The sequence below is a fragment of the Mesoplodon densirostris genome, chromosome X (assembly GCF_025265405.1).
Source record: "Mesoplodon densirostris isolate mMesDen1 chromosome X, mMesDen1 primary haplotype, whole genome shotgun sequence".
In the NCBI taxonomy this organism is placed as follows: Eukaryota; Metazoa; Chordata; class Mammalia; order Artiodactyla; family Ziphiidae; genus Mesoplodon; species Mesoplodon densirostris.
In genome coordinates this window covers 28,816,801-28,837,436 of record NC_082681.1, presented here as the reverse complement: position 1 = coordinate 28,837,436, position 20,636 = coordinate 28,816,801, and the positions used below count along the sequence as shown (strand labels likewise).

Below are 20,636 nucleotides of genomic sequence, written 5' to 3'. Positions count from 1 at the left end.
GCTTATGTTTACAGTTTATCTACCAAGGTTGATAGATTCTAAGGCCGAGTATGCATCAATCAAGGAGAGTAACTGCGAGCTGCCACTGAAATCGTAGAGGATTGTTTTCAACCCTAGCAGATGGACAGCAAATATCTGGCTTTTGACGTAAGGCAGCTCTGCACGTCTGATCCATCTGTAGGACTAGTGAAGATTTAAAAATTGTTCTCCCAGGCTTCCCTGGTGGCGGAGTGGTTGGGAGTCCACCTGCCGATGCAGGGGATGTGGGTTCGTGCCCCGGTCCGGGAGGATCCCACATGCCGCGGAGCGGCTGGGCCCGTGAGCCATGGCCGCTGAGCCTGCGGGTCCGGAGCCTGTGCTCCGCAACGGGAGAGGCCAGAGCAGTGAGAGGCCCGCGTACCGCAAAACAAACAAAAAATTGTTCTCCCTATTGGGCTCCCAGCTGTACCAGGTTCTCAAGGAACTAGGTGCTGATGTTGTTGAAGAGATACAACAGACAACATAACTTCGGCTACTTAAATTCCAATTTAAAAAATTATTTTACATACTCAAAAGGAAAAATGTAGAAGACCGTTCAGCTTCAAACATTAAACAAAGTCTTGTTCTAGTGCAAAAGGAGGAAGTTTGGGGGAAATATTAACAGCACATCTTGAAATAGAAGAGAGAAGGAAATAAAGGTTGAAAGGTTCTAAAAAATTTATGATAGTTTAGCATCAACTGAACTAAAACCATATTCTCTATTAACAACAGATGATAAAAGTTACAACACAATTCTCAACACTCACAGTGTGATTTCAAACAAGTTCAATGCCCCAAATGCTAAAAGGTGGGCCCTATACATCAAAGGGCAAATACAAGTCCACATAAAGAAAGACAGCACCAATTAAATGATTTATTCTCTCATCTAAGGCCCATCAGATAGATAAATCTGGAACATTTTTGGATGCAGACTGATTTTTGTACCTCAACCAGCACTTTGGAATCTTGGACAAGAAGGTTGGGAAACTTTGATTTGTTCAGGATCAAGATTGCTGGAGATGACTAGGGCAGGGCGAGAGGAGCCACTTGTCCCAAGTCCGCCGTTCACTTACTACTTGTGGTTCTGTAGGAGCCTCCTGGCTGTGCTCAGGGGTGGCTGTTCACCGACAGTGTTTTGGTCTCAGAACTTTGGGGCCTTTCATTCTCTGTCAGTATGTTTCTGCCCCACATGAAGGTCATGTACAACTTGCCTCTATCATCAACCCCTTTGGGGACTGATTAGTTAAGCTAATTAAGTTAAGTCAGTTAGTTAAGCTAAGTCATGGTGGCCCCCCGGGAAAACCGCAAGGGCAGGAGCATTAGCAAGCATTCCTGTCGGCGTGCGTTGGGAGTACAGGCCAAATCTTGCAAGGACCTTCTTCCAAGGGTCCTCCCCTCTCTGTCCACCCACCCACCCGAACCCTGTATTGCGTGGGCGGGCCTGGGAGGGGGATCGAACCCTACGGCAATAACCAAGCTGCTAAACTGCTGAGCTGGCTTTAATTGAACCGTGAGAGGGAGGTTTTCAGGCAGGTAGACAACATCCTGTTGTTCGGGCGCTCCTCTCTCTTTTTTGCACATCTGGCTGAACTGGGAGGCGGGTGGCTGACTCGTGTTGGGTTGCGGCGGTAGCAGCAGCAGCAGCAGCAGCAGCAGCAGCAGCAGCGGTGGCACCTGCCTGCTGCCGTCCCGTGCCTCGGTGCTCCCAAGAGTTCCCCAGGCCATGGACGCGGTGGCTGTGTATCATGGCAAAATCAGCCGGGAGACGGGGGAGAAGCTCCTGCTCGCCACGGGTCTGGACGGCAGCTATTTGCTGAGGGACAGCGAGAGCGTCCCGGGAGTGTACTGCCTGTGTGTTCTGTGAGTACACAGTGGGAGCCTCCAGTGCCCACCGCGCGGCCCCAGGCCCGGCCCAGGCCCCTCCCTGGGGGTTTCACGCCTGGGCCTCCTGCGGATGCCCTTTGGGGTGGGGAAACGCAGTCTAGAATTTACCTTTGCTGCCAAAAGGACTCAGGCTCCCGATTTCAGTTTTGGCCTCTGATAGAGGCCAGCAAGGTGGAGGCCTGCGATGATGGTGGAGCGGCCAGCTTTGGGGCCACCAGCTCCTCAGGGAAGGAGAAGCCTCTCTCTCCAGCTCTCTTGAAATGGCTTTGGAGGTGCCTTCCCAAAGGAACGTCAAATTCAAGGAGAGGAAGAAGACTAAGAAACTGAATCTATTACTTTAAGACATCAATACCAGTTAGGTCAGGATGCAGAGAGAGGGATGTTTCTGAATAAAACCACCTCTCTGGATCTACTTATTGAGTTTTCTTTAGAGGAGTTGGCAGGGGGAGGGGGGTTTCAGAAATAGGGCCTTTCTTGATAAAAGCTTGGACTGACAATAGTCATAAAGGGAATGGAGGGAAAACACCCTTGTATGATTCAGTTTTGCTCTTTACCTAAGCATCTTAGTCTAACGCCCCGTTTTGAATCAGATGCACCTTCATCTTTGCTCCAGGGCTCCAGAGTCAGGCAGACCTGAGACCTAATCTTGTGCTGGTCTGATGCTGACTTTGTCAAGTTAACCTCTCAGCCCCTCAATTTTCTTGTCCATAAAATGTAAATAATATTACTACCTACCTCATAGGCGTGTGAGGATTAAATGCCATAATGCAGGTAGAAAATTTAGCACTGGACCTGACACATACTAAATGTTCAGTAAAAGTAAGCTGTTGTTGTTGTTGTTGTTATTATTATCATATTATTATTTTTTCAGTCTCTTTCGGTACTCAGTATTATTATTGTATTCTTTGTTTTTTTCAGTCTATATCTTTAAGTACTCACAGGGCATTTCTCAGGAAGTACCTAGCTCGATCACTCTTTGTTAGCAGGACAAAAACATCCACGAAAACACCAGCCCTGCACAGTACCTTCTAGACAGAAACAAAATGAGGGAAAATGCTTGGTAGTAATTTCGGTGTCTGACGATACACTGCAAGGTTTTGAAGTTCCTTCTGGGTCATTGAAGAGAGACTGTATTGAGCCTGGTGTTAGAGGATTTTCATTGTTTATTGTGTTTTTTTAAACGGTCAAGACATGTTTGTGGCAACTCTCAGGCCACTCTAGATACATTTGTTATAAAGGCTTCCAGGGCAATACGTGCAAGCTATTGAATCTCTTGGGCTCAGATCTTACGTTTTCTTTATATTATTGTTTTTCCCAAGTGGAAACTGGAGACGGTCAGTGAAAGGCAACTAGTATTCCTAGGCTCTTTTCTTATCAAAAGAAGGTGGAGGAGTGAGTAGACTGGTGAAAGGGGCTTCTTTAGGGAAGCTGACAAAGGAGGTAATGGGCCCCTTAACCTAGAGGTAAAAAATAAGGTACAAAAGAAGCCTAGGAAGGGGTGGAAGAGCAGGGGACAGTGTGTGGCAGGATGCTCCTAAGACTTCAGACACACTGGCCTCTTTGTTGTTTCTCGAGCTTGCCAAGCTGCTCCCTGCTTACGATCTTTGCACTTAACTATTCCTTCTGCCTCTTCCCTCAGAGAGGACTTCCTTGACCATCCTATCTAAAATAAGTGCCCTCTCCCTGTCCCAGTTACACTCCATCACTTTATTTTTCTTCAGGGAACTTTAAACTATCTGACATTTGCTTGTCTACTTTTGTCTTGCTGGGCTTTCCTGCTAAAATGTAATTTCCGTGAGGACAGGGACATTGTCTCCCACACCAGGAACACAGCCTGGCACGTAACAGGCATTGTGAGGCACGCAATAGGTGCTCAATAAACGTTTTTGAATTAACGAATGAACTGTCAAGACAAATACTGTTCTTTACTGCAGAAAGCTTTGGGGCTGATATCAGGAGGCCAGGGTGTGGACTCTGGGGAAATCACTCAACTTCTCTGGGTCTTGGTTTCCATATTTGTAAAACAGGAATAGTAATGTGTGTTCTACCTTCTGCATAAGATTACAGTTGGTAAAAGATGCAAGAGAGAAGGATAATCTTAGCCTTTTTCCCACGTAGGCCAGGACCACATAAGGTATTAATTTAGGCAGGTGGGAAATTCTCAAGTTTTCACCCAAAGTAAATCTTGCATAAATGCAGTTTTTATGACTCTTAGTTCTCCGTGCAAACCTCCTTATGAAGTAGCAGAAAATTGTCGGCAAATTGGGAGTCCCCCTAGCATATCTTTCGATGGGCACACTGAGGCCTCTGAGTCCTGGAGGGTGATGGCCAGACTGCTCCAGAGGAAAGACACAAGGATACGTTGCCTTTTATGGCAGTTTCTCAACCTTTTTTGAGCCAAGGATCCCTTTTGATAAACATAAACATTTCATTTCCTCCTTTTTACTACTATGCTGTAGTAACAAAATCAAATTTTATTTTGAAACAAACCACATACTCATTTTAAACCAAAACACCTATGGTTATGATATACAGCAGAAATAACAATGTAAATGGTGTCATATATATATGAGCAGCAAGGTATAGCTAACAAACATATATTTGACTGTAGGGTTCACTCAGAATAGTTTCTCAATCTGTCTTTTGTTTCTTCTCATTATCCAAGAAGGTTTGGTTGAGCTTCAGTTTCTGTATTTTTATTGTAGAAATAACACATTGCATATGCCTTTCGAACTCTACTTTAAACTATACTTTCTAACTAGGTTTGCTCCTTTCCCCAGTTCTGAACTCCCAATCCTGGCCTTTAGATAAGGCCTTTTTCTCTGTTCATTTTGGGAAATTGAATCACATAAAGTATTAAATTTTCCGTTTATAGGATTGCTCACTTTCATTTAAAGCGAGAAGTTTTTCTTCCAATTATTTTCAATAAGTAAATCTAGATTTTGGTGTAAGTCTATTAAAAATAGTTCCTAAACACTTATTCATATTGTAGAAAGTTTTTAAAATGTAGATAATGGAAATGAGGGAAAATCATCTATAGTTTTATAACCTAAAGACAATTATTGTTGAAAATTAAGTGGTTTTTCTTCTGTATTTTAATAAAACAAATTGCTTTATAAACACATGTGCTCTTACACTGTTGTATTCTGCTGCATTTTCCACTTAATGTGAAAAAAACACATTTATATATAATGTTCTTAAAAATGATTTTAAAACATTATTTTTAATGATTTCATGATAGTCCAACCAGTCCAACTATATTTTCCTTCACCAGTCATCTATTTTTAGACATTTGAATCATTCCAGTTTTTTGCTATTATAAATTCTGTCATGATTCATATTTCAACCCATAAAGGTTTCCTTGTATTTATGATGACTTCCTTATAATGAATTTCAAGATGTGCAATTTTTAGGTCAGAAAACATGAACAGCTTAAGATTCTTGATGTATACATGATCACCAAATATTTTTTCCTAAATGGTTATTCCAGTTTATATATATGCTCACCAGTACTGCATGAAAGTGTCTGTCTCACCGCATCATCCCTAGAAATGGGTATTCTTGTTAAAAAAAAATTCTTCTTGAAATTTGGTGTCTCACTGTTTATTTCATATTTCTTTAGTGCTTGAGTGTCTATATGGTTGGTAAACTTGTATTTCCTTGTTCATGAATTGGCTCTTTGTGTACTTTGCCTATTTAACCATTTGGATCTTACTATTTTCCTTAACACATTATGGTTTTTTTTTTTTTTTTTTTTTTTTTGCGGTATGCGGGCCTCTCACTGTTGTGGCCTCTCCCGTTGCGGAGCACAGGCTCCAGACGCGCAGGCTCAGCGGCCATGGCTCACGGGCCCAGCCGCTCCGCGGCATATGGGATCCTCCCAGACCGGGGCACGAACCCGTATCCCCTGCATCGGCAGGCGGACTCTCAACCACTTGCGCCACCAGGGAGGCCCTGCACACATTATGTTTTTATATACTAATCCTTGATCTATTGAAAGTATCTTTTCTCAGTTTGGTGTTTGCCATTACTTTTCTTTGACACACAAAAAATTAACATTTTTAGTAGTCAAGTCCGTCACTCATTTTCTTTGTGTTTGACTTCCCCCTTTGCTTCCCAACTTAGAAAGTTCTTTGACCTGCAGAGATGTCATAAAACTTCACTTCAATTTTTGTTTTAAATTTATGGTTTGGTTAGTTTACACTTAACTCTTTAATTCCATTTGGAATTATATTTTTTGTGTGGAAAAAGGATCTAATTTGATTTTGTTTCGAAATAGCTAATAATTTATAAATAGAACTTCCATTCCTGATTGATTTATTAGCCTACTTTACTATACATTAAATTCTTACATATAACAGTTACTGTTTTGCAGTTATCTATTTGGCTCAATTGATCTATTTATTCTTGTACCACTAGCGCTATATATATTATGATAACGTTTTAATACATTTAAAAAATTATTTGCTGTTCTTACCTGTTGGTTCTTCAAGATGAAATCTAGAATGATTTTGTTAAATTAAAAAAAATCCCATTGGGGTTACATTAAACTCATTAATAAGTTAAGGAGGAATTGTCATCTTTAAAGAATTTAGTCTTCCTATCCAAAAACCTGATATGTCTCTCCATTTATTAATTTTTTCATTTACATCCATCAATAGAGGTTTGTAGTTTTCTTCCCATAGGTCTTGCATAGTCTTTGTTGTTTATTTCTAGTTATTGTGAGTATGAATGTATGTGTCTATTTTTTTGTTTCTATCATGAATGGAATCTTTTCCCACTATATTTTCTTTTGCAACAGGAAAGCTACTGACTTTATGGGGTTTTTTTGGTATCCATCCAATATACTAAATGTTCTTATTAATGCAAATAGTTTAAATTTAATTTAATTTAATTTTACTCTTTTTGGTTTTCAAGGTGTATCAAATTTCTTTTCACTAAGGTACATGTGAGCCCTCACGTTTCTCCCCTTTTCACCCCTAATGTAGACAGCCATTGGGAAAGTCCTAAATGCCCACTGGGATAGTTTGATGGTGATAAGAGAAAAACAAATTTAAAATATTTAAAATAATTACTTTGAAGAAATAGTTTATTTCTGTACATCCTCTGTACATATCTGAGTTTGCTACTTTTATCTGATGGAAGATTTGGAAAAAGAAATGCTATTATATTCTTTAGCCTCAAGGACATATAATGAAGTTATTTGACATATATGTCTTTAGATAAAAGGATAATTATCTTTTTGTCCTTTAAGATTTAAAGGATGACTAGGAATAAAGTGCCTATCAAACAATTGAACTGGAGAAATGGGTGAAGGAACAGTGACAAAATAAAACTCCAGCTTATCAGTTGTAATTGCAGGGAACAGAAGAATGAGAAATTAGAAAACTTAGTTAATTTTTGAATACAGTTGGATATGTGTGTTGGCACCACATTTATCTTCATGATAATTGAGGCTACTAGAATTACTTTGGATTATCTAAGTACAATCCATTAATGGCAGAGCAAGCCTGAAGGCCAGCCTAGGATTAAATGTGCAATACACAAACCACCAAATGGACAATTCACAGGCCAATAAATCAAGTGCTGACTCTGGTTGACAATGTAAAATTAAGTTGCAAGATTAGTCTGAAGATGTCATTTAGTTTAAACCAAAAGGAAGCCTAGGTTGACCTCTTTTGGGCTCTCCCCATCTTGTCTCTATGCTTTAACCCCTTCCTTTGCCCTTTCTCTCCGGTCGTAAGGCCAAGCAGACTCCCTCCCTTTTTGAGAACTATGCTTTTGGATTCACCGTAAGATCAATTTGTTAACTCATTCCCTCTGATATAAGAGAGAGGCAGCATAGAAAGATGGTTAAGAGCCCATATCTTACAGCCAGACCCTCTGGGTGTGCATCTCAATTCTGGCCCTTAACCAGCTATCTTACCTTGAGCAAGTTACTTAAACTTTCTGTCTCAGGTTCCTTAACTGTGGAAAGGGTGACGGCAATAATAGTACTACAGTACTTACCTCATAGGGTTGTTATGAGAATTATTGCATGAGTTAACATTTATAAAGTTAATATGTAGTAGGTGTTTGTTAATATAAATAAAAGCTCCATAAATAATTGTGAGACAAAGTTAGACCATTGTATGAGTACATAAATAAAACGTTCTGTGGCACTTCAAGGGAAGAAGAGATTATATTTATTGTCATGACTCATCGAAACTGGTATCACATAGTTTTACCATCAAACTTGAAGCTGAATGACTTTTGATGGTTCTGAAAATTCAAATTCACTGAAAGAATGAAGATTGGGCCATAGGAAATTCGAAAACTTCTTGGATCAGAGTGGCTTTCTATAGGATACCATTCCTCTGGGTATAAAAGCTCTGAAATATTTGTTTAAAGAAACAGTCACATTATAATTGTGCCTTGAATTTTGCATGTAACATTCGTTTGTATAGACATAGACAGCCTGGGCACTAGCTTGCTTTATTTGTGGTGTCATGAAGAAGTCAGATGTACCTAAACCTTTTCTTTTGCGTAGTCCTTGAAGTGGTATAAAGAAGGAATTGATGTGGTTTTGTCAATTGTAAAGCAAGATCTGTCCCCAACGCTGACCCTTTGAGAAAAGAAAAAATAAGTCAGCTTGCTTTCTTCTTGTCTCTTTCTAACCAGAACACTTTTTTAAGAGTTGGGGACAGCTTTTGAAAAAATAAAGGCAAATTTTAATATTGGCAGGGACTGAATCAACACATGCTTTGTAGTCATTAAAATGCAAAATATTTGTTTTTTTAAGAAATTAATTTTTTAAGAAAATTAATTAATGGCAACAACAACAACAAAAATTTCTATTGTTTTCTACCAATTATTTATTTTCTAGATTTTTTCATGATAAATTTAAAATTCCAGGCTTATCATCAAGTGTGACAAAAAGGTTTGAAGGAGGAAGGAAGTTAAAATTACACTACATTCTTGGCTTGTCTATATTAATGGGGAGTCAGAGGAAAAATAGTCCTAAAAGGGATGTAACAGTTTTTAAAGACGAATGATATTTTTCTGATTTGTGATTTGCTTAGGCTAGATTTGTAAAGCTCCAAATTGTAATTTTACTTCTGTTTCTTTAAAAAAAAATGTTGTTAGTCACTTGTATAACTTTATAAGGGAAATTACAAGACTTCCCTGGCGGTCCAGTGGTTAAGGCTCCGTGCTTCCACTGCAGGGGGCACAGGTTCAATCCCTGGTCGGGGAACTAAGATCCTGCATGCCGTGGCATGGCCAAAAGAAAAAAAAAAGGAAAATTAATATGCAAGGATGCATTTATATTCGTTTAAATTTACTTCTAGTTTATATACATCTGGGGATAGTTTTGAACAGTAATCAGAGTGGCGGCTCTCCTTGTGTCCACTTCTTTCACATACCATCATTTTATATCAACATGGTCCAGGTGTTTAAAATTTTCTGAAAAATGTAGCTCTCTAATACCTTTGAACTTTGGTATAGTTTTGAACCATTCTTTCTGCTGCCATTTCCTTATTTTGAGTAACATTCCTTAGGTTAATTCCATTTTTCATTATTAAAATAGAACTATGAAAATCTTTGTGAAATTGCTTTTTCCATTTCATTCCTTAGAGTGTATGAAGATAAAGAAGGTCATTAGGTAAAAATACGCACTGTTTTATGGCTCTTGTTATAATTTGTCAGTTTATTTCCTAAAAGAGTGATTTTTCAGTGGACAGGGAGAGAGTATGTGTAGTTTGGAAAAAACATAATCAATATTTTCATTTACTTTTGTATTATAGAATTATTGTTTCATAATACAAGCTACAGAAAACAAAACTATGAAATCTTGTTGGGGAAGAGGGAGTAAAAAGTTCAGAAACACTGTTCTGTGAAGACCAAAAGCATTGAAAAAGCTTCAGCTTATGTTTAAATAAAATTTCATTCTTAAAACATAGACTAAAAAAAAAATTGAGTGACTATGGGGGTGGTGAAAGAAGCCAGCTTGACTTTGGAGAAATTGCCATCAATATTCCCAATGAGGTGTGAGCATTTTCCATGCATTTTAATCAATCCTTCTGTAACTTTAATGTTCCTACAAATCATCTGGAAATTTTGTTAAAATGCAGATTCTGACTCAGCAATTCTGGAGTGGGGCCTGAGATTCTACATTTCTAGCAAGGTCCCAGGTGATGCACTGTTATTACCCTGGGAACATAGTTTGAATCGCACTGTTTTAAATCTCTTCCATCAGTGATATATGAGAGTATATCAACGAGAGTTGGCTACAGGGGATCTTTGGTCAGTGACTTCAGCAACTTGGAAGTGGAAGAGATGAACTGCTGGCTTGTTTGAGGGGTGAAACAATTTTGCTCATTCAGAAATTTGAGGAGTTGTGGAGTAGGAGATTGTTAAAATTGGATGGGTTAATCACAACGAGCTTTATGTGCCACCAGCACCAGGTTGTTCAAGACTGAAGGAGGTAAGGACTTTTGAAGTGGTACTCAGGTTCCTGCTGCTTAACTGAAAGTGCGATAAGATCAGATTCGTTAGGAAATCATTTTCAAAACAGACTCATTTATTTTGACTAAAGGAGGCTGAATGATAGTAGGGAGATAGATTCATTGTATCTTTTAGAGACCCACTGTTTGAGAAAGTGGAAAACTGATTGCCTATGATTTTGTTTGCATCGTTGCTGAAATTTTAAATAATGCATTTCCACAACACCTTTAATGATACTGAATTATTGCCATTAATCTCTCCCCATAGGGAAAATGGAACTAAAGGCCTATGCCATTTCCCTGCTCCTACCTCCATTTTGCTGTGACTTTTTTTTTTTTTCTTTTCTTTTTTCGGCACCTTGTGGGTCTTAGTTCCCCGACCAGGGATTGAACCCAGGCCCTGGCAGTGAAAGCACCGAGTCCTAACCACTGGACTGCCAGGGAATTCTCTGCTGTGTGACTTTAAGAAAACCACTTAAACCCTTATGTTTGGAGTTCCCATGGTGAAAAATGGAAATCAAAGCTCTTGCTTCCCTGTAGCGTACTTACTGAAATCAGTGAGGTACATTTCAATTGCTTAAAAAAACAAGACTTTACAATGTAATATTTTATATTTATTTAGCATATTATATATGCTAAAAAGTATACTATATGCATATATCAAGCTATTTCATATATGATCTAAATATTCTGGCAAACCTTTATAACAAAAAAGAAACATTTCCTGTAATTGCACCAGCAAATTAAATTGACCCTTTTTTTGGGTTTCATAAATCGAATGAACCTGATTAGAGTGTTTTAGACCTAATTTTTTCATACTTTAGGTAATAGTACTGATGGATAGTGATTAAAAATATAGTAATTTAATCCACATAAAGACTTTTAGTTCTATAGGGGATTAATGGTAAGTGAGGTCAGTTACTCAAGCTTGACCCTGTTTGAGATACTTTAGGTTCTTTTTAGGTTTAAACACATTTAATTTTACCAGACTTTAGCATGTATTTTTTTTTTTTTTTAATTTTTGGCGGCACCATGCTGCATATGGGATCTTAGTTTCCCAACCAGGGATGGAACCTACGCCCCCTGTATTGGAAGCATGGAGTCTTAACCACTGGACTGCCAGGGAAGTCCCAGCATGTATTCTAATCAAAGATATATTTTGACCCAAACTTGTGCCAAAGAATAGCAATCAGAAAATGTCTGAAATAAAACTCTGTGAAGATTCAGATTCATAATTTGAAGTAATTCAGCATAAAGTTTACCATACTTTTCTAGGAAGCAAAGGTTTGTTAGGCAAGTTAAGTAGCAGTAAATAATCTATATCCATTACAGTGTGGGGATCAAAAGCCAGGGCTCTAGAGTCAAAGACGCCTGATTTAAATCCCATCTTTGATGCTTGATTTGTAGTGTGGCTTTGGTTACTTAACTTCTCAAAGTCTCAGTTTCCTCATCTATAAAATCAATTTCACAATATAAAGTTCATAAGATTACTGTGGGGCCCAAAAGAGATAATGCATGTGCTGTGGGCTGAATTGTGTCCTTGTCAAATTCATGTATTGAAGCCCTAACTCCCGATGGGGATGTACTTGGAAGTAGGGCCTTTAGGAGGTAATTTAGGTTAAATGAGATCATAAGGGTGGGTCCCTAATCCAATAGCGTTCTGGCCTTATGAGAAGAGAGAGAGCACCCTCTCTCAATGAATGCACACAAAGAAAAGGTCATGTGAGCACACAGCAAGAAGGTGGCTGTCTACAAGCCAAGAGAAGAGGCCTTGGAATGAAACCTATGTTGCTGGCACCTTGATCTTGGACTTCCAGCTCCAGAACTGTGAGAAAATAAATTTCTTTTGTTTAAGCCACCCAGCCTATGGTATTTTGTTATGGCAGCCTGAGCAGACTAGTACAGATTTTGGTACTGAGAAGTACAGTGCTGCTGTAACAAGCACCTAAAAATGTGAAAGTGGCTTTGGAACTGGGTCATGGGTAGAGGCTAGAGGTGTTTGGAGATGCATGCTAGAAAAAGCCTACCAATGCTGTGAACACTGTGAACACAGTATTGGTAGAATGGTGGATGTTAAAGGTCATTCTGATGAGGTCTCAGATGGAAATGAGGAATGTGTTGTTGGAAACTAAAGGAAAAGCCATCCTTAATTATTAAATGGCAAAGAACTTGGCTGAACTGTGTTCTAGTATTTTGTGGAAGGTAGAACTTGCAAAGTGGATATTTAGCTGGAGAGATTTCTAAGCAAGGTGTTGAAGGAATAGCTTGGTTCCTCCTGACTACTTATAATAAAATGCAAAAGGAGAGACATGAATTGAAGAAGGAATTGTTAAGCAAAAAGAAACCAGAATACAAAGATTTGGAAAATTCTCAGCCTACTCATATGGCAGAAAAATGAGGAAGCTTGGTCTGGAGAGAATACCAAGGGAATGGCTGGATAATCACTCCTTAAGGAGATTGCCCATGATGTTAGCTAGTCATCTCAACAGAAGCCAGGAATAGAGTTTGGACCAAAGCATCAGAGACACTGTCAGTTTGGACCAAAGGGAACAGGACCGGACAATAGTGCAATTTGGCTGCAAACATGCTTTATCTTTCAAGAAAGTGGAAAAATGATCCTGAAGTTGTTTCAGAGATCATCATTAGGCCCAGAGGGCCTAAGCCCAGGTGGGCAAGGCTGCTTCCACCTAGATTTCAAAGGTGGAATCAGCTGCCCAACAGAGCCAAGTGGGTGGGGCTGCCCCTGCAGAGCCATGGGGGTGACAGTGACCCCCAGTAGGCCTGGAGGGCAGAGCGTCAATCCAAAAAGGATTATTCTCAAGCATTAAGATCTAATGGAATTTGCCTTAGGAGATTTCGGACATTTTTGGAACCTGTCACCCCTTTCCCCTTCCGATATCTCCCTTTTGGAATGGGAATATCTGTCCTATGCTTGCCTTCCTGTATTTTGGAAGCACATGACTTGTCTGGTTTCACAGGTTCACAGCTGGAGAAGAATTTTGCCTCATCAGCAGTCATATCCCCAAGTCTCACCTGTATCTCATTAGATGATATTTAGAAGAGACTTTGGACTTTATTTAGACCTCAGAGTTGATGCTGGAATGTGTTTAAGACTTTTAAGGCTGTTGGGATGGAATGAATGTATTTGGTATGTGAGAAGGATGTGAATTTGGAGGTACCAGTGTTGGAATGCTATGGACTGAATCATGTACCCTCTCCCCCCATATTCATATGTTGAAGCTCAACCCCCAATGTGGCTGTATTTGGAGATAGGCCTTTAGGATGTAATTAAGGTTAAATGAGGTTGTAAGGATGGGGCCCCAATCCAATAGGACTGGTAGACTTATAAGAAGAGAGATCTCTCTCTTCACACACACACACATACAAAGAAAAGGTCATGTGAACACAGCTAAAAGGTGGCTGCCTACAAGCCAAGAGTAGAGGCCTCAGAATAAAACCTATGTTACTGTCACCTTGATCTTAGATTTCCAGCCTCCAGGGCTGTGAGAAAATAAATTTCTTTTGTTTAAGCCACACAGACTGGTATTTTGCTATGGCAGCCCGAGCAAACTAATACAACATGTAAAACTCTTGGCATGTAGTAGAAATCAACTATACAGATATACAGTATGCGTACACAGTGAATAATGGGGGAAAACGTTTACCCCATCTAAAAGGACAAGCTAATTTCAAGTACTTTAGCAGGACTCCTTTTTAATTTGAATTACTATTAGTACTATATTATAATGTATTATAAAGTTATATAGTAATAGTAATATCATATGAATATACCACATTTATTATATTTATAATTAATATTATTATTATTAACTTAAGTGGGCCTGATAGTACCTTATCCCCAGTGAAATATTTTTACCTTAAGGCTCTGTATGTACTCAAAAAATAATATTACTATGCTTTGTTGAATCTGTTTAATAATTCATAATTTTTACCAATTACAACAGGTCTCTAGTTTCTTTCTGTCCCAACAGTCTCTCACCTTGACAAATCCTTAGAAGTGTGAGCTCCCATGTTTGAAAAAAAATGAAAAGATAAAGAAGGCTTACTAGAAACTGTGATTAGCTAGATATAATATGCAAGCAAGTTAGATTCCACAGGCTTTTCTTTCTATGAATGCAGTGGTGCAATATACGTGTGTCCCAGTATATGTATCATTTATATGTAATAGTTAAAGCTCAAATTTAGAGCATCCATTGTTCTTTTGGAATTTTTCAGTAATGGAAGTTTATTCTTTCACAGGTATCAAGGTTACATTTATACATACCGAGTGTCCCAGACAGAAACAGGTTCTTGGAGTGCTGAGGTATAGCTCTTTTATTTATTTTTGCTTCTGGGGGTATCAGGGAGGTATTTGAAATTTAGACTGCTTTTATAAAAGAGCTGTCAAATCCTACATTCCCAAAATATTCATCAGATTCAAATCACTAAAGCTCCAATCCAAAATTGTTCATGGATCATTAAGAAGCCTTTAGAGAATTTTGGTCCCAGTTCTGTTCAGCCACCACTGTATGGAGTGGTCTCACTTTGGGGGAAAGATAACAAAGTTAAAGGATTGTGTCAAACTTTTAGTGCCTATGTGAAATTTTAGAAAGCGTATCAAAAATATATAAAAAATCAAATCGACAATTATTTACCAAATGATACTAATGCAAGTGTTGGTTCTGTGGGGGATTAAACAACATGACTCCTGTTTTCTAAGAGCCTGTAAGACCCTTGAGAGATACAACATGAATTAAACAGCAGTGTGAGAGCCTGGTGTTTGCTGTCAGGTGGATGTGTGTTCCAGGTCTTATCTACCCCCAACCCCTTTCTGAGAGGTCTATGACCTTGGGTAGGTTACCTAATTTTTCTTTGAACCAGTTTCTTCATCTGTAAAATAAGCCTAAAAATAGTCCCTTACTCATAGGGCTCATTTTGAAGATTAAATGAGATAATGCATATAAAGAAAGCTCTTAGTCACAGGACTAGCAAGCAAGCCCTCAAAAATGGGAACTCACCCAAGTTGCTGAACAATATGATTGTATATAGTCAAGTGCTATCTAGCACAAGCATTTGAAGAATAGAGGATTTTCCAAGTACTAATCAAGGCTGCTCTTCTGTGGAGGCGGGACTCCCAGCTTAGCCATATGGGAAGGACAAGGATAGGTAGCAAAGAGAGAGAGGGAACATTCCAGTGACTCTTAAGCTATGCTCCGCAAAATCCTAAGGTTCTTTCATCTAGTGCCTTGGAGTTGCCCAGGGGGTTACAGAAGGATAGGAGGATGTGTGGGTATGCTTTGGGTCCCCAATTTGTCTTTAATCTGAGCAGTCCTTTTTATTTTGCTTATCAACGGGGGCTCTGAGAAAGATATCATTAGAAAAATGGGTTCTTATGGCTTTGAAAACATTTGAAAGTCACAGTACCGTTGCAAGAAATGCCTGTAGAGTGAATCTCTTTCCACGTACCAGGGTAGTATCAATATATTACCATGCTAGCAAAGTAGAAGTCTCTACAATGGAAACTTCTGACTTCAAATGCTTTCTCTGATTTCTGACTCTTTATAAAAACAGTCCGTCTTTATAATGAAAGCATTTCATTATGAGCTGTTTGAAAACGTAAATGCTAATATCAACCTCTGTTAATAATTCAATCAGTCTATGCATTTAAGAAACTCTGAAGTCTAGACTTAAAAAAAAAAAGTAAAATAGCTCTAACCTTTACAGATGCACCGGTGAACTAGAGAGCACAAATTGCAGACTACAAATGTTTTGAACTACTGAGATGAATTAGGGCAAGTTTTCAAACACATTGTTGCTTTATATCAGGATAATTGATGCTACCATTCTAATTAGAGGAAAAGCAGTACTATTTCTAATCAAAACGGTTTATCCCCGTTTATTTTTAAAAGTTCTCTGCATCACTGCAGAGATGATTGAATAGGATATTAAATTTCATTTATTATGAGGAATAGTAGTGTATGATATATACATATATAGTTGTATATAATTTGACCAGAAATAGCCCTTCTCCCTAGAGAAGTAGCTTTCAACTGCTGAAGAATATTCTTTATGGAAAAGATCTTAAATTAGTAGGGCTTAGGTACCATTTTCTTTAAACTTGTTTTCTTCCATTTCAAGTATAACATCATATGCAGATTGTTACATGTTTTTGATCATGTTAGGGAAGAAAGGGCTTATTGAACACAAATGCTCTCTCATTCTGTTGTCTGGTCTGACCCGTTTATCTAGTAATATTGTAATTATCTGCACCAAGAGAGCAGAAGATTGGCATGTTTTCTCCAAAGGGAAAACAGTTAAAAAAAAAAAACTCTTTAGATTTATTTTTGAAATGCATATTGCATTTTTTTCTATCTACTAAATTTGCCTTCTAGTTATGTTTTCTTATGGTGAATATTAAACTAGTGTGTATTCTCAGAGCTCATATCACCTGACTGGAAGAAATTTCTCTAGAGCATATTGAAGACCAGCTATGATCCACAGCATGTTTCCATGGATAACTAAGAGATGACTGTATGGGAAATGTGCAAATTTGAACAATAGCTGAGTTCAGTGACAGGATGGGAGATGTCAGTGGTACAATTCTTGTGGTAAATGTATTTTCAAAATGGGGTAAATAACAGATATTTATATTGCTCTTTGGAACAATGCTTTAGTTTGCCACATTGCGGGAAAAATCTTGACAGTAGCACTAAATTTTCTGTGCAAAGATTGTGCTAGAAATCTAGGTGTGTCTGCAGTTTGTTTCAAAGAGTGGAGTGAAATTGAACCCTGGATCCACTGAACTGCGAAAGACAAATATTATGTGATTTTCTAGCTTTAGGTAGACTTTTAGGTTTTATCATTGCCTAGTATATTAATTTATCTCATATGACTCAGGCTAAAATTTTGCCAAATTGTTAATTCAGAGAATTCCACATACGGTCACCTATCATTTATTAATATGTTCATTGTCTGTGGTACATTGTAAAAAAATGTACTAACATCTCCCTGCTGACTTCAGTGCTTTTGGGCTTTTCTGGATATTTGATCATCAGTAGATCAGTGGATGTTAAATAATTTTACTTATTGACCTAAACAAAGCACTATAAATTCAGTCAGTTATTTGCCAATGCAACATTGCATGCCAAATTCAAATTGCTTTTTTACATTCAGTGCTATTATTCCTCTCCGTTAGCATGGAGGATCAAGTGTTAACTGCATACAAATCCTCATAAAAAAGATGCTTCTGTTGATAAATGGTTTTACAAGCCACAAGAACAGGTAAAAAGATGTGTGGTTTGAAATCTTTCCACACCGGGGGAGTGGATTAGTTTCTCTTCTGGTTGGTGACTCTAAATTCACTAGAACCTGTTTGGTCTCTAATCTGCCTAATCTGAAAGGCAGGAGACTGGGTCCTGGGATCTAGAGCCAGTTCTGCCTCTGGTTATCTGTGTGACCTTGGGCAAGCTGAATTATCTCTTTGTATTTCCATTTTCTTATCTGTCAAATGGGAGTAACCAAATCAGCCAATAACTGCCAAGAGATGGGAAAGTGCTTTGAAAATGAAAAAGTACTCTAAGGAAGACATAAGAAGGTTATTTTGTGCCTATGGCCTGCCTTTGACATTTGGAGATTCTATCCTGGAGCCAAATAACTGTTTGGACCCCTGTAAGAATGGCCATATTATTTTGGATGAGGTCTCAATAGAGTTCTGGGAAGGTGTTTTGACTGTAAGGTTGGAGCTGAGTGGGAGAGTATTCTGTATCTACTGAGTAGCTGTGTGAGCCTATGAGCTGACACTAATTTAAAGCTAAAAAGAACTTTTTCAGTGTTTTCAATGAAAAACTCTTTACCCTAGTGTAGGAAATGACCAAGAGTTATAGTGGACAGTGTGCTGTCTTTAGCATTTTGTCTAGCTGACAGACGTCTGTATGCCAGCCTTCATGTTTTCTCATTAAATGCTAACAAACAAATAGCTCCCACCTCAAAAACTTTCTAGATGGAATAGCTGAAAAACAGCTTTCTAAAAAAACTGGTCATTGTTCAATTGCTTATAGCAATACTATTTTATTTCATGTAAAATGACAGTTTTGAGCTGATGCTTAAAGCTTGGCTCATAAGCTTTTGCAGGAAATTGTTGTTGATTTCAAGTAGTGTCTTTACAAGAGAATTGATGTCAGGAGAGGAGTACATTTTAATAGTCACCTGCAAATAATGATCCCTTCAAAACCAAACAAATAAATAAAGGTGACCTTAGTCTTTCATTTTCGTGTCATAGAGAAAACCTTGTCACAGTGAAGTGTTGACATAAAGAGCAATTTGGGGAGGATAGGGAAGTTTCCCAAGGAAGAAAAAATTTAATGTGTAGGATGAGGCAGGACATATCTTGAAGTGAAAGAGTGTGAGGACTAACTAGCCCTGCACTGTGTGCCTCATAACAGCCAATTTTTAATTTCCTGTGTAGCATTTTATACTGTGGAATGATGGCAGGGAGGATGGGTTGTAGTTGTTGTTTTGTTTGTTTGCTTTTTTTTTTTTGGTTCTTTAGGCTTTTTATTAATGACCTGTAGGATCTGTGTTTTTTCTCTGTTTAACTGCATCCTCTCTGTTGGTGAATTCATTGTGGGTAATGGCCTGTATACCCTTAGAGGTTCGGGATGTATGATGGGTAGCAGGCAGGAAGGGCAGGGCGGTGAGCAGCAGCTTGTACAAACTAATACCACCCTCGGGAGAACTGAAATGACAGCTCATTAGCTCCTCTTGCAGGGAAATTCAGCCAACCAAAGTAAGCTCTTCTAGAAGGTTGTTTTTCCTTCTTCCTTATGTTTTCAAATATTTGAACAAGTTACACAAATGTTACCTCTCTAAGCATCCCTTGCACATTTTGTAGGCCCTTTTTGTATCATTATGAGGTAGGTGAATAATCTGCTTGGCCTTTTATTTTCCAGACAGCACCTGGGGTACATAAAAGATTTTTCCGGAAAATAAAAAATCTCATTTCAGCATTTCAGAAGCCAGATCAAGGTATTGTAATACCTTTGCAGTATCCAGTTGAGAAGAAGCCCTCAGCTAGAAGTACACAAGGTGCTACAGGTATGGTTTACTGTTGATTTTTGACAGGTTTGGAAGCTTAGGGCTATGAGTCACCCTAGTCATAAACATATAGTTATAGAAAAATGCAATGAGAAAGAAGATGGAGCCAGCAGCCCCAGTGAGAGGGGGCTATTCACATGCTATGATTTCCACATGCTATACTATAAACTTTTAATAAAACTCTGCAAAAATATAAAAAATTCTATGAGCCCACAACATTTTAATCTCTCTTATCCCGTCTTTTTTTCCCCAGCCTGTTTTGTTGCTCCATGAGTACCATTTCACTTCACTAATTCAGACACAAATAATTTGAAAGATGGGACAATTCAGAGAACATCTGGACTTGTCCTTTACTTTTGCTTATTATCAGATAGTGTTTTCCCTTCAGGGATGGAAAGGCTAATGTTAGTTTGGTCCACGTGATCCCGATTTCTGAATTTGTGGTGCTTGAATTAATAAAATTTTATTGTAGCAAAGGAAAGGAAGTTAGTAGACTTTACTTTTCCACTAGCGCAAATTGTTACATCTCCTGAGCAAAGCTATTTTAGTGGACATGTCAAGCTAATCACCGAATACTAGCCAATGTCCTCAGCTGTCAGATTTGTGATAGTTGATATCTATTGAAAGGGGTTAATCGTCTATCTGGAGTAAGAGGATACGTGTTGATTGAAACAATAAATATTTATGATAAAATAAAATGAGTTGTTATTTCCTTTTTTGACAGGGACCCAGGCTCAGGCATAAACTGACAATTAGACTCAGACTCAAGTGGTGAATTAAATTAATGAGTAGTTAGCTTTTTTAAAAGAAATGTAAATAGAATTCCAATTTACAAACTGGCTCAGTATTCCATTCTCTATAACAGTTTTAAATACTAGTTGCTTGAGCTATATCATTGGATTGTATCTTTGTGAACTTTATGCAGTTGGAAATTTTATGTTTGAGTTAACCTGTAATTTTAATAGCTTGTAAGTTTGTCTCTTCTTGATTTTTGTTATTATTTTTCTTTAGGGAGAAGAGAAGATCCTGATGTCTTCCTGAAAGCACCATGAAGAAAAATAAAACACACCTTGTACTTTATTTTCAATAATTTAAATATATGCTAAGTCTTATATATAATAGATAATACAGTTCAGTGAGCTACAAAAGTATTTCTAA

The 20,636-nt window shown here is 38.2% G+C and overlaps 1 protein-coding gene across 2 annotated transcripts; it reads left to right on the top strand.

The window, feature by feature from the left end:
- The first annotated feature begins 1,741 nt into the window (after window positions 1-1,741).
- On the top strand, window positions 1,742-20,530 carry SH2D1A (SH2 domain containing 1A). 2 transcript variants are annotated; one of them, XM_060088157.1, is made up of 4 exons: window positions 1,742-1,878; window positions 14,646-14,709; window positions 19,334-19,469; window positions 20,490-20,530. In XM_060088157.1, the coding sequence occupies exons 1-4, from the start codon at window positions 1,742-1,744 to the stop codon at window positions 20,528-20,530; spliced, it is 378 nt and encodes a 125-aa protein (XP_059944140.1). The 2 variants fall into 2 exon arrangements, with proteins under 2 accessions (XP_059944140.1, XP_059944139.1); XM_060088156.1 differs by having other exon boundaries at window positions 19,334-19,478.
- Window positions 20,531-20,636: the final 106 nt, after the last annotated feature.